Source organism: Ambystoma mexicanum, chromosome 1q, assembly GCF_040938575.1.
Source record: "Ambystoma mexicanum isolate Mex_15411 chromosome 1q, UKY_AmexF1_1, whole genome shotgun sequence".
NCBI lineage: Eukaryota > Metazoa > Chordata > Amphibia > Caudata > Ambystomatidae > Ambystoma > Ambystoma mexicanum.
This window is the reverse complement of record NC_090922.1, coordinates 558,828,019-558,841,855: the sequence shown is the minus strand read 5'-3', so window position 1 is coordinate 558,841,855 and position 13,837 is coordinate 558,828,019. Positions and strand designations below refer to the sequence as shown.

General features: G+C 42.1%; 1 protein-coding gene across 3 annotated transcripts in view; it reads left to right on the top strand.

Annotated features, from left to right (window-relative positions):
• LOC138531671 (uncharacterized) overlaps positions 1 to 13,837 on the top strand; it is a 236,476-nt gene that overhangs the window by 84,053 nt on the left and 138,586 nt on the right. For all 3 annotated transcript variants that reach the window (XM_069641005.1, XM_069641004.1, XM_069641003.1), the window contains exon 4: positions 6,769 to 6,816. In XM_069641005.1, coding sequence (XP_069497106.1) covers positions 6,769 to 6,816 — 48 coding nt within the window. The remainder of the gene's footprint in view (positions 1 to 6,768; positions 6,817 to 13,837) is intronic.

Genomic DNA, 13,837 nt, shown 5'->3' with positions numbered 1-13,837 from the left:
GATGTCCCGGCCATCACAATGAGCAACCTGAACCTCCCCAATATAAATAGAACCACAGTGTTCCAACATGAATGCACTCTCTCTAACTTTCTAATCAATCATCAGAATCCTACAACACAATCCTAATCTAACTGTGCCAATCTCATATTCCTATCTTCCTCCCTGGTCTCCTCTGACCTAACAATTGACCCCACACCCTCTGATAACTCTCGTGTTCATGTCATCATCTCTATTTCTCCCCTACTCTTTTATTACATTTATTTTATTTTATTGATTTTTTTTTATAATGCTCCTAATACCATACCTGAGTTTGGTTTCTAAGAGCCGATCCGGGATTTAACCCTCTGTTGCTCTGCGTTGTCTTGCTTCCTAGACCATCACATTACCCCAGTACTATCCCCCGTTTAATACTCTTCCAACCCCCTCCTCAAAGACCCCATACCTTGACCAAGTCAAAATCCTACCCTAAGCCATCTCTCCTCCACTTGCTCACTCCATTGACCTCATATTTACCAAATTCAACTCTATAGTCCCATCGCATTCAATGACCAGTATCCTACACATGCCATCACTCCATCCCCTCCTGTGTTCTTAACCATGCTATTGAGCTGCTGAAGACAACCAAGTGTTGCTGCTTACACCACTGGTACAAAGACTGCTCACACACTCTCCACAATGCTGACAAGAACTCTCTGTTTACCCTGACCTCTGCTCCTGACACTGATAAATCCTCCTATTACACTTATTGTGCTTCTTTACCTCCACTTGCAACCTCAATAACTATCCATGACCCTCCATGCTATGGTTTCACATGTTACAAATAACTCTGTTTACTCTCTGTCTCTCTGTCACGGTCTTTGCCTCCTACTTCTCCACTAAATCACCACAATATTGCACACCATGTCAACCTTTCTGTCTCTCCCACTCTTTTTTCCTCATTCTCCCCCCTTTCCTTCCTCCCCATTCTCTCTTCTCTATCCAACTTCTCCCCCATTTCCTCACTGGTCTTCTACCCATCCTATGCTCTGCCAATCTGTGCTCTAGGTAACCTGTTTGCACCACAAATTGTTAACGACCATGCACATGTCACCTACGCGCACCTCCTTTCCTTATTCTACCAATCTCTCTCAACTTGCAGCTACCCAGCCTGCTACAAAATAATCACAGTCATACTTTTCTCAAAGAGACCAAGTGCCGACCCCAACCCCTTCTCATTTTATGGACCTCTCTCCTGCTTTCTCTACCACTCTAAAATCCTTCAGATGATTGTTTTCAATCACATAATCATTATCTTGAGGTACACTCACTTGCAGAACCCCTCCAATCTGGCTTCCAGTCCAAACATCAATTAGACTGCTCTCAAGGTCACCAATCCTCTCACAACTGCTCATCTCTCGCCCTCTGTTCTGTTATTAGACATTTATAACTTCCCACTGCCTCTGACACTGTGGATCGCCCTCCCTGGACTTAAGGACATCATACATGACTGAGTGTCCTTCTGTCTTTGTAACCACTCCGTCTTCTTCTCCTTCTCCCTCTCATGGGACTCCTGCAACACCTTTCTGACACCTCACCCACGGGTGTTCCTAAAGGATCAGTCATACGCCCACTCCTCTTCACCTTTAGAACCTTCTCTCTCCTTTGGCTTTACCCATCACTACTTCACTGATGATATTCAGAATTTCTTCAGCTTCCCCTCCTTCAACCCAACAATCTTGGAATGCATAACCAACTGTCTAACCAACATCCACTACTGGATGACTGTACAATGCCCCCCGCTCAACTCTTCAAAGACAGAAATCACATTTCTACCTGCCTCCAATGCCAAGCCCGTCCTCCCCTTCCCATCTCTCTAACCCCCTCACTTTGTCATCCCCTCACCCACCGCTCACAACATTGGGGTTCCCTTTCACAACAACCTGAAACTCTTCCACTTCACAACAGCCACTGCTACTGCAGCCATGCCAAATGTAACCTCCTAAATATTGGGAACCTCTGCCTACATCTCATGCACCACTAATCAAAAACACCTATGTCTACTTGTGTGCTCTGCAAACTCTATCACTGGGTGAACCACCTTCTTGTCCTACCCCTCTACTCTTTTGCTCCCCTCAACATAGTCCTCAACTTTGCAACAAGCACCCTTTCAGCTTACCCAGCTCCTACTCCAACTTTACCTACAGTCACCATGCTGGAAAGCTCTTCTTGGAAAATTACTCTTTCTGTAAATTCCTCTTACTCAGATATAAATCCATCCATTATCCTGTCTCCAATTCCTTGCTGGGTGTATCTCACTGCACGCTCCCTCTCGAAGTCTCCATTCCTACTCTCTTCATAGGCTGCCAGTCACTTACTATGTGAGTAATTCCTGTTAAAAACAATGTCCCACTGTTCTTCAGCTTATTCATATAGCTATGTTTTGTGAAGTTATCCCATGTTGGCAAATCCCCTATGCAACTATTAACATATTGGGAAGATAGACTTGTGTACTCTGGATCAGATCCATGGTAAATAGTTATTATTTGTGTCTTCACGTTTGTGGTGAGCTGATAGTGATTTGGACTTCATAGGGGTTGTAGTGAGAAACTGAAATGGTACTCTGATCTTGAAATCTGCTGCCAATGTCAGGCCCCTGTGCGGGTGCACGCTTAAGGGTCCCAAAGTAGCTTGAGGCCCTGCCAAGCCATTTATCTCATTCTCAACTAGAAGACAAAACATTCACTTCTAGGCGCCTTGGTCCACCTATGGTAGCGAGGTGGAACCGCAAGTCAAAAGCTCTACATAAGGTGGTATCCTGGCATGAAGCACTTTATCACACATTCACAAAAGTACCGTAATAAAAGGTTGCTCAAGCAGAGGTATTACCTTAAAAAGAATCAACACTCTTTCATGTTCCTTAAAAGGTGATGATTAGGAAGTATGTGCTAGAACCTCTTAACATCTGGGAATTCCTCCCAGTGGCGTTCCATTGCATCCTTTCTTAGCTCGTCTATGACGTATCAGAAGGGGCCACACAGAAGCAAATCAGCCTTGTCTCTGCCCCCAAAGTCTGTCATCGTTTACAAGAAACAATACACAGTGGTTGGAATGGTACGTTTCTAGTCCCAGCTGGGAAAATGATAGAAAAGGAGTACAGCTGGAGTTACTTTACAAAAGTGAGATTCAGGTTCGACAGTTTCTAGGCGTGAAAAACTCTGTGTTCCGAAAAAACTCTGAAAGTGGTTCTGAACTCAGAGATGGCAAAGCGAGTTTAAAAACTCTGCTTCGTATTGAGCCTTGTGGCCCCCTCTCTTATTGGATGCCTTGGTGGGCATGGGAGAGAATGAAGCCAGCACCCCAGGAAATGACACTAATGTTAGCCAGTAGTTATCTCAAAGGACAGTAGTTCTTCTGTACAGATATACAAAAAGGGCACGCGGCTGTTGATCATAGCATGCAATGCTCAGAAGGGAAGACCCATGATTGGATGTTCCAGAGTGGGATCTTGGTGCTACCTCCACAGTGACTGAACTTTCAGGCGGTGAGGAAGGGGGATCCTTGACCTCACAATCTCGATTATCCCAAAGACGCTGCAACACCTTAACATACAGGAAGAGAGGTTACCTCCCAAATCAAGAGAACCCATGGCAATAAAGATGGACCAGGCTCTTTACAGGTCCCAGTCCAGACTAAGAAGGGCTCCCTCTGATGTTGAGGGCAGCATGCAGTCAAGGACAACAGCAACAATACAACAAGAGTCAATGGTTGCAAGGCAGGCCGTGTCCACTGGCTTGTCAGGGGCTGTTCAGAGCAATGCCCAGCCCAGGAATAAACATTGCATCCTCTAGTGAGGAATTAGACTCAAGCTGGCTTTGATGTGTAATCCGACTTGCACTCCACAAACAGCAGAATGTATCAGTGCGGGCAGATTCATGTATTTATATCCACTTGTAACACGAGGGTATATCTAGCATTCAAAGTTCCAGCTGTTTGGAGGCAGTAAGTGTATTCTAGCAGAAAGTTGTTTAATGGATATCATAGCCGACAGGCTATATGTAGTGACGTATAGACTGAAGTAGAACCTGAGTGAAACCGATCTGATGATTTGCGACACCACAACCTCGAACCACGGACCAATCTCTTGGCCCCAATGAAATTGGAACCTGCCCACAGCTGAATGAAAGGGCCACAAACCTTGGACTCATGATGGACACCGCCCTGACACTTAAAGCGTAGGTTAAACACTTCATAAGATGCTGCTTCTTTCGACTCTGAATGATCCAGCACATCATGCCTTGCCTGATCTTCCCAGGCAGCGCCAAGACAGCCATTGCACTGCTGCTGCTGTCAAAACTAGAGTAGGCCAAAAATCTCAACTGGTGGCTTCCTGATTACTTCCTGAACAGACTACACAGTGTCCAAAAGGTGGCCTCTACACTTTTTATGAGGTGTCAAGGACAACAAGACATCACTCCGACTCTCCAAAGATTCCACTGGCTCCTGATCAAATGGAGGATTCAATTCAAGCCCTATGCATTGCTCATTCCACTTTCCATGGCAGGAGCATGGAATCCAAAACCAGAACATTGATCCGCTAGAAGCAAACAGAACACTTGGTCCCGTTTCGCTGCCTTAGTAACAGTGACAACATTCCAACTGAAAATCCATCATGGGTCACCCTTCTCTTTTCCCTCACCTAAGCTCTGGTACTCTATTCCCAGATGTCTGCTTGCACATGAAAACCCACTAGCCTTCAGCAAATTCCTTAAAGTGTTGCTTTTAAAAAGCATTACTATCACACTACCACTTAAGACTGGATGAAACCTAAACATCTTGGTGCAACTAGAACAAACAGACCTCCAAAACTCTGAGGCTTGATACATCTATCAAATAGAACATTGTATGCTCACTCTCGCCAACATGACACACATGACGCATCAGCAAATTACTTCAGAAGATCACATTATTATGGATAAGTCTCGCTGCACTCCTTTAAATGGAATTTCAACAGTATAGACCCCTTATCCTGACAGATGACAACTCAGAATTTCTCACATAGCTTGAACAATAATCTTAAACTCAGCATAGTGAGGGCCCCCCAAACAAGGATAGTTTAGGCTAGGGGGTCGAGGAATTCAGACTGTATTCATCCACCCATTCCCGAGGGCACTGACATGCTCTAACATTCACACTGCACTCTCTCATTCACCCACACCCCGACAAACTACGCCACACTCCCACTCACAGGCGTACTTACACCGACACTGCCCATCGTTTCCACGTATCCACACAAAACGACTTATGTTTCTTTCTTTTCCCTCACATGTACACTGCTGGCGCCTCGGGAGGCCCACCTCTGCCAGGACCACTACACATGCTGGCTATACAGAGCCCTCCAGCTCTGGTGGACTTTGAACACAGAAACCAGCAGGATGGTTAGGTGTCAATCAAAAAAGAAGATCCTTGATGTGCTCGAAACTTTTAATTTTACGCTCAATTTTCTCTTTGGCGTGTGGATAGCGGCATGTTAACCCGTCCGTTCTCCCATGCTTTTGGTCAGTATCGACTTGATACTGACCAGAAGCACGGGAGAACGGATGGGTTTCACAGTTGACACATGATACGTAAGGACGAATCTGTGCCAACAATTTAATGTAGCACGCCGTAGAAGAGACTAGGCTACGAACCTGGGCTTTCATGTTCAGATTCTGATCCAGATAGATACGAAGCGTTTTTACTTTTTAGAAAATGTTTTAATACTACAACCTGCCAAAAAGAAATACTGATATTACCTACTCTGTTTCCGTATTTTATATTCAGTGCCTACTATCATCAGTTCTGTTTTTTCTTTGTTCAGCGCCAGGCAGGCCATTAGTTACCATCCATGTTTGAATAAGTTCATCAGTTTTATTTACAGTGTGTACATCTTCCGCATGGTAACCAGACAGTGTGACAACACATTGCGTGTCGTCAGCATAGTTGGTAAAGGGCGACATCATTTGCTTCCAGAAGATCAAAAAAGGGGACAGTGAATAAATTAGATAATGAGGGAGAAAGACAAGCCCGTGAGGCACGCCAAACTTGAGGCAAGATGGTTGGGCTTCAACCTCCTTACTGCACACTCTACATAATCGATTGCTAAGGAAGGAGCCAATCCACACTGCAGCATTATCTGAGAAATGGATGACTTCTTTTAATCTGGTGACCAGCAATAAGTGGTCGACCAGATCAAAAGCTGCAGATAAGTCCAACAGCATGAGCAAAGCAGATTTCCCCATATCCATTGGATGAAGCAGTCTCAATTTTAAATCAAGAAGTGCATTCTCGGTGCCATGCCCCTGCCTAAAACCAGATTGACATTTATTTAAAATCACATGTGTGTTCAAATAATCTGAAATTTGCAGGTAGGCTACCCGATCTAAATGTTTAAAAAAGAAATGGCGTATTAGTGATGGGCCTATCATTTGTCTGTATATCAGAAGATAAGCATGCGTTTTTTTAACGAGGGGCTGATCCAAGCATTCTTCAGGACCTCTGGGACGTGAAAGAGTTGGAGATGGATGAGAGGAGAGCTCGAGAAAGAAGATACTTTGAAAGAGCACGTTGGATGTTGAGCGGTTCTTGGATAGAAGGAGAGGGTTGGAAGGGACGTGCATGGGATAGTGTACCAGTAGTGATTTTGTTATTGGAGATTGGGATGGGTAGGGATAATGGTAAAGAGAACTTCACCATTTTATGTACCACCTTATTTCTGATGAATATTTCTAACCATATTTTATTTATATTTAGAATCAACTGCTTTCCCTGAAAGGACAACGAGAACAAGCTTCATGACAGGTAAGAGATAAAAGATACTCACTCAAGGTGGCTCTTACAAAATATTTGCACAATTAGATATTGAGATAACATTTCCCACGACCCCTAAAAATGTGCCAATTAAAGAACTACAGTAATGCTAAGATAAGTGTTCAGAATAACCCTCGCCTTTGGTTTAAGCCTGCCTGACTTTCCTGCTGTTTAGATCTCCACAGCAACATATTACCAGCTGCCAATTTCTCAACACAAAAAGCAATAAGAGGAAGATAGACACACTGATTCCTTCAAGAAACGCTGCATCGCTCGGTCAGATCGTGTATCCCAAAGGGCTAAGAAGAGGTGCAGCACCCCAAAGAATTTGGGAGCCTTTCTAGTCATATATACCGTGACTTGAATCATGAAAGCATACTCAACTTCAACCCCCCTCCCCCTCCAGTGCTGCATCGCCGCTCCTCCTAATCCTATGTACAGCGCCTAGTTGCTCCCCAGCCGGGTTTGTGCTGCACATATCTGATACATGCAAACAGAGCTGCAGGTCTATGGGTGGCCCTTTCTCTGGCACCATGCAGCTTTTGGCAATTGAAGTTGGGAGTGCCAAAGCACTCCTTTTATGCTCTACCAAAAAATTTACATTTCCTCTGCATCATCTTACATTTGTTTGAAAAAATGCTTAAAATACGGGTTAGGAAGAAATTACCTAAGTAGAAAAGTCCTACTACCAAAAGTTTGACCCCCATTTATTATAAGCATATGTATATGTGGGGGGGGGTAAAGTTAATAAAAATGTATAGGTGTAAGGTGGGGGTGCTGTGGGGAGTCTCCCCCCACATATATATATGCGAAAAAAAACACTTTTGGTGGTCAGACTTTTCAACTCAGTAATTTCACGCAGATCCTAAAATACACACATTTCTGGAAGTATCCTCCCATTTCATCACATCTATCCCCAAGGAAGCCATTTCAAGGCCACTCATTTCAATGAAAACCCATTTCAGTGCAGGGACAAAGGACATCATATAACAAAATCCACAAATTGCATTAAATGTAAGTACATTTGAAAAAGTGTTTAAAAACAAAATATGAACATCATAAAATTAAGAATGCAGTGTAGATATAGAAACAATACACCGGGGAACCAGGGCATAAAAGGGTACCCCCCCCCCCATTTTCCCACCTCTTGTTTAGCATACAGTAGGGAGGGAGATAATAAAACAAATGAAAACCAAACCCAAAAGATCAGTGTGATGGCTTAAGGTGAAATGGTCTAAATAAACGTTTCATTGATATGGCTTGCACTGACATGGGTTTATTTGATTAAGCTAGATGTGCAATGAATTTCATTGGAATGTCATAGACCCTTTTCCGGGTATACATATTTTCTGTCATAGCTCTCGAGCGTCATATATGAAGAAGTGGAGAAATCATACAGTATTTGGCAGGGAAAGGCAACCAGTCCTTATGCCTACAGAGACAGAGGTCCTTGCTCATCCTCTCACTGACCCTAACCCTCCCAACAACTGACATTCGTTTTGAGGTCTGCAACCGTTGGCTCTCCAGATGCCACAACTCCCGGACTACATGCTAAAATCCCCAGTGTGAAGTTCACTATCATTTCAATAGTAGCCTAATGAGCATTTAAAGTCATCAATTTGCATTGAATAATTAATGTAGTGGTGTTTAAAATGGAAGAAGAATACAATGCACAACCAATACATATAAAATATGTTAAAATTAATTAAACACACATCACAGAAAAAACGCAAGGTCATGCTGTTCAGGATGTTTGTTTGCATGTAGGCAGTAATGAGTGGCCAGAGTATGGGATTCTGTGTGAGTGCGATGCTTTCCCTGTGCTACTCAGAATTCTTTAAAACACAGTTGGTATGTATTTTTCCAACCTCTGAAGCATAAAAAGTAAATTCATGCAGGCTTGTGTGGCTAACTTTACTCCAGAACTGCAGATGAAATGGCCTGCTGTTAAATCTCAGTTACTTGTTTATTGGTATCCACTACAGTGTGTAATTTGCTTTCTGACTTTGAGAACATTCATACAGGTTATTGATCATTTTACCATAGCTGGAAAGATAGCTATAGCTGGCAAAATAGCTCAGTGGGATGAGCGCTCACTGCTGCTATGTCTTCAGGTTGCAGGTTAAAATCCCGGCACAGCCAACTCAGCCTTTCATCTTTCTGAGGTCTATAAATGAGTACCAGCAGGTTGAGTCATATTGTATGTATATTTGTTCTATATAGAGCACTTAAGCGTAAGTGCTATATAATAACACACCATTATCATTTGACCTTGGTCGTCTGTTTGAATTCACAGTTATTTGGTAATATCGGCCTATACACACTGATATTAACGATACATATAGTGATTCATTCTTGTATGGAATGTATATCACATTACAGTGATATCGTAATCATATTTATCGTAGTGTACTTAGGAACAATGCTATGTGATGCCCCTTGCTTTTTTGTCAAGGGGTGAAAGGTTGTGGTCCATCACTTCCTGTGATGCCACTTTGGAGTGGGGTCAACTGACATCACTTCCTGTGATGTCATCAGAGGTCAAAGGCCGTGTGATGTCACTTCCGCTACCCCTGGCATTGTGGTGAAATTATGTCCCTGCTTTACTCTCCACAGTTCTGCACCTGATCAGGTTAGTTGCATGCTGTTTATTTCTGCATATTTCTGACAAAAGGTTCTATAAGTGGATTGTATGCACATCGAGCACAACATGGCTTGTCATTTACATCTGATGGGACAGGTCACTGTTTGAATGTTCGGAACATAAACTGTCGATTTTACATGTGTCCTTGTGAAACTTGACCTCAAATCATATGCATATGTATCCTGTGCTATGCCATCTAAGTTCATCTTTATATTACACTTTATATTAAACTGGTACAGGCACTGGAGTTACACTGGTAAACAGTTCCTTTCAATCCCAGAAGCAAATGTCTTTATTTTTCATGCTGCTGTCTATATTATCGAAGAAAACAGCTTTAGCTGTTTTGCGGTTTGAAAATGAATTTCTGACATTTCAGTCTGCCAGTTAAGATTGTGCTTTCATATTTCCAAGAAAGCGTTTCTGCACTTTTAGGCCCATTTAGTTTGATTACTCTGGAAACAGCATTTTGATGTAGCAGTTGGGAATGAAATGCTCCTTTTTCAATTTGGCAGTCATCTCTGTGTGTTTTCAATGCTCTGCATTTTAGGCTCAACATAGCCAAATGCAGTTTCCTTTTTTCTGAGGGCTTCCTTTGAACCCCACAAATCCCCCTTGTCCTTTATTGTCATGACGTAGCGTGTGTGAAAGGGTAGGGAAGAGCAGAGTTTTTCTATTGAAACAAATTCTTTGAAGGAGCACATCCTGCTCTCTCTACTTCCTCAGGCAGTGGGCAGTCTAGTCTCCATCTCCTGATTTTTGCTTTCCAGAGGCACGGAAGGCACACCTCCCCCTTCTTTTTCCTTGGTTCATTTCCAGGGTCCCTCCAGGACTCCACCTCTTCCGGTCCCCAGGCTGGTAGGAATAATGTTAATTATTCTAAAGAGAGGAGTAAAAAGAGTTGTTATGCATTTTTGGTTAGACATTATTTCTCCAGCCAATATTACATGTAAATTGTGACACATTGATTGCTTCACATTTCCATTTTTTATCAAATTACTTTAATTAATATGCATATTTAAATTAATTACTCAGCTGTTCTATATATTTTAATTTCCACCTGAGTTTTGATCTTACCTTCAATCCTCAGATGCGTCCTCGGCTCGAACTTCAGTGGGCTCCTTAATCACTCTTAAAACTAGTCTGAGATGACAGCTTTTTAACTGTTTGATATGGACCCATTTCTCTTCTGTCTGTTGTCCTTTTGGGATGTTGATCTTTTAGGCAACACATGATCAGTTGTCCACAATTTCAAAAGTACCACGCAGAGATGGAAGAAATGTCCATTCCTTGACATGGTTTCTCTGGAAATTTTATAGGTAAACCTTGTCACGTTAGAAACAACTAGAGGGAAATCAGGTATAACTATAGGTTTCAAGGGAGCAAACCTGACATATCTTATAAGAAAACAAAAAGGACTCCCGCACCTAAAATAGGTATGGATACAAAGTTCACTGGATCATTTGGAAAAATCACACTATGAAGCAGTTTAGGACAGTAGGAAAAGGAAGTTAAAGGAGAATACAATCTGACTTCATTACTGATTCTGTTCAAATGGAATTTTAATACAAAAGCATAGTGTTAAAAACTTGTACATAAAAACTAATGTATAGAAACTGACAAAGTGACTAGTGCTTCCAAAACAAAGTGCTGAGTGCTAGTCACCAAGTGGCTAGTAAAGTGCAAAATACGCAATTGGACTGTATCTCTCAGATACATGAAGAACTCCAAATGTACATATAAACATGTAAACAGTTATACAGCTTCAAACAAATTCAACCTTCAACTTTTAACAAGCAAAAACCACACAAGGTACATAAATTGAGACCTTCATTATTGGGTGTCTCTGACCATGATGCCTTAGTCAGGGAGTACCTAAAGTGCACCAAAGGAGTGCTAATCCTGATTCAAATACTTCACATTTGTATCTGAAATAGCCCAACATGTTTTGTTCCTATAATCCTTAGTGTTGGTATTAGGAACTTCTTCAGGGGAGTGTGGGGGCCGGGGCAGAAATCACCCACAGCCCAAGTCGAGATGGAGACTGTCGTTGGTAGTGTGGAATCCTTAGTAATGTTTCCTAATGGACAATTTGAAAAGATATATGTCTACACTATCTTGTTCTTGGTACAGGAGAGTAACTCCAGGCCACACCTAATCAACAAAACACATAAACCACATTTTAGTTAGTGTGGTTGCTCAATAAGGTACATCAGTAATCAGTGTGGTTAGAGGATGTACTTAGAGAGGGCGCTTACCGTCTCTTATTGTCGGTAAGCAATCCTTAGGTACTGCATAGATTCATAGTATCGCAGTCTCTGGGGAAATCCCTATTGACATACAAAGACATAACACAGGTCCTGTAATCCCCAAGTGTAGAGGGCTAACTGTAAGTATTGCATTGAGTACTATATAATGGTTGTCAACAACTTGGAGATATGGTATAGTCTGGTGGAGACTTATTTAAGACATCACTCTAAATTCAAGTGGCACTTTGTATGTCTTGGATTGCAGTCTTATTATCGAGGGTAGTGATGGTCTGGAGTGTAGGTCAAGCTCTGTAGAGTAATTGGTAATAAGGTATCAATATACAGTTGTTCATAATGGTAGTTACAAAATGAAAATAAGACGCTTGCTCCTATCAAATAATGGATGGTTAGTATAGCTAGATATAAAATGAGATAAAGAATATATCTGGTATTAAAGGTCCATATTTGGAGAGGTGGTTCTGAAGAATCATGATACCTGGCACTAAAGACTAATGTTAGTGGACAAACTCTCGTGAATTAATGTCGAGATCTAAGTTGCTGCACGAGATAAAGATATCACAGCTGTAAAGCATTAACTGTATTAAGCTAGCTGCATTGGGTAACAGAAGGCAGTCAAAGAAGGAAAACTAATGTCGGCGTTACCGTTAGTGTTTGATACAGGGGGACGCCGTGGTGGTATGGCTGCAGCCGTTGCTATGACGACCTTGTATGCTGAGAGCGGTACGTAAAGTACTACTGCGCATGTGTAATGGAGACTACCATTGTATAGTAAAACATCGATCGTGAAGATTTAGAGAAATCAGCATCTAAAATATATTGGATATATTCCAATCCAAGTAGGAGGCATACGAGAGAATGGTATAACTACTTCCGTATGCTGTATACTAAGACGCGTGAAGTCGGAAGTCATTACTATAGGAACCCAACGCATTGGAGGCTAGTCAATTGTGGCACTACGCATGCGTGGTGTATGGAATGCTGATCTCCAATACAATGCGCGTAGATTTAGAGAAAGCAGCATCTAGAGTATACTGAATATATCCCAATGTACGTAGGAGGCATACGGGAGAATGGTGTAACTACTAACGTATGTTGTGTACTGAAAAGCGTGAAGTCGGAAGTCGTTACTATAAGAAACTGATGCATTGGAGGATAATCACTTGTGGTACCGCGCATGCGTGGAGGATGGAATGCTGATCTCCAATATAACGCGCGTACCAGTTAGTGATCGTATGTATTGCACATCGTATTGAGAGTTTTACTAGGTCTATAAATCCTAGTTATGTCAAAATTAAAGTTGTGCTTGTTAAGTTTTGCTCTAAAGGAATAGTATATAAATATAAACAGACCAAAGACAGCCAGGCAGAAAGACAAGGGTGCACCTTCAGAAGAATGGGCACTTCACCGTAAAAAATGATGGTAAATGTGTGTCAAGCACTCAGGGCGAGAAACCAAACTCAACTGGGAATTCAAGGTGAAATACACCTTGATAATTAAGAGTCTAGTGCGGGCCAGGGTACAGATCGGGAGGTGTCAAGTCCCGGGGGGTAGCGAGTACCGTCACATGTGTATACGTGTTTCTACATAGTCAGAGAAAATGGTGTGGGCTCACGGCTAAGAGAGAGTATTTAGCTAGATGGATAAGTATCCATCCAAGCAGAATCTGTCTAGGTGATCCTTGTAGGTAGCAGTCATCATTAGTATAAATGTACTGGTGTTATGATTTATTTTATAAATACACTCCAGTCAATATTCTCATTAAGTCCCCGGGGATAACTTTTCGTTTGAAAAATCATTTTTGTTCTTGTACACTCAGCATGTGTTTGTCATTGCTAGAGTCTTGGGTCTGTCCAATTTTCATTACTACTGTCCACCTTAGTTCTTCTGGTTTGTGTCCCAGGCTTACAAAGTGGCCTACTAGGGGTGCATTAATGGTGTTATTCATAATACAACTTTTGTGTTCATCTATCCTGACCTTTACTTTCCTTTCAGTCTTTCCAATGTAGAGTCTATTACAAGGGCACCAGATATCATACACTACCATCATAGAGTTATAGTTCATCAGCACTCCTCTTTGTTCCCATCTTTTGTTGAGACCCAG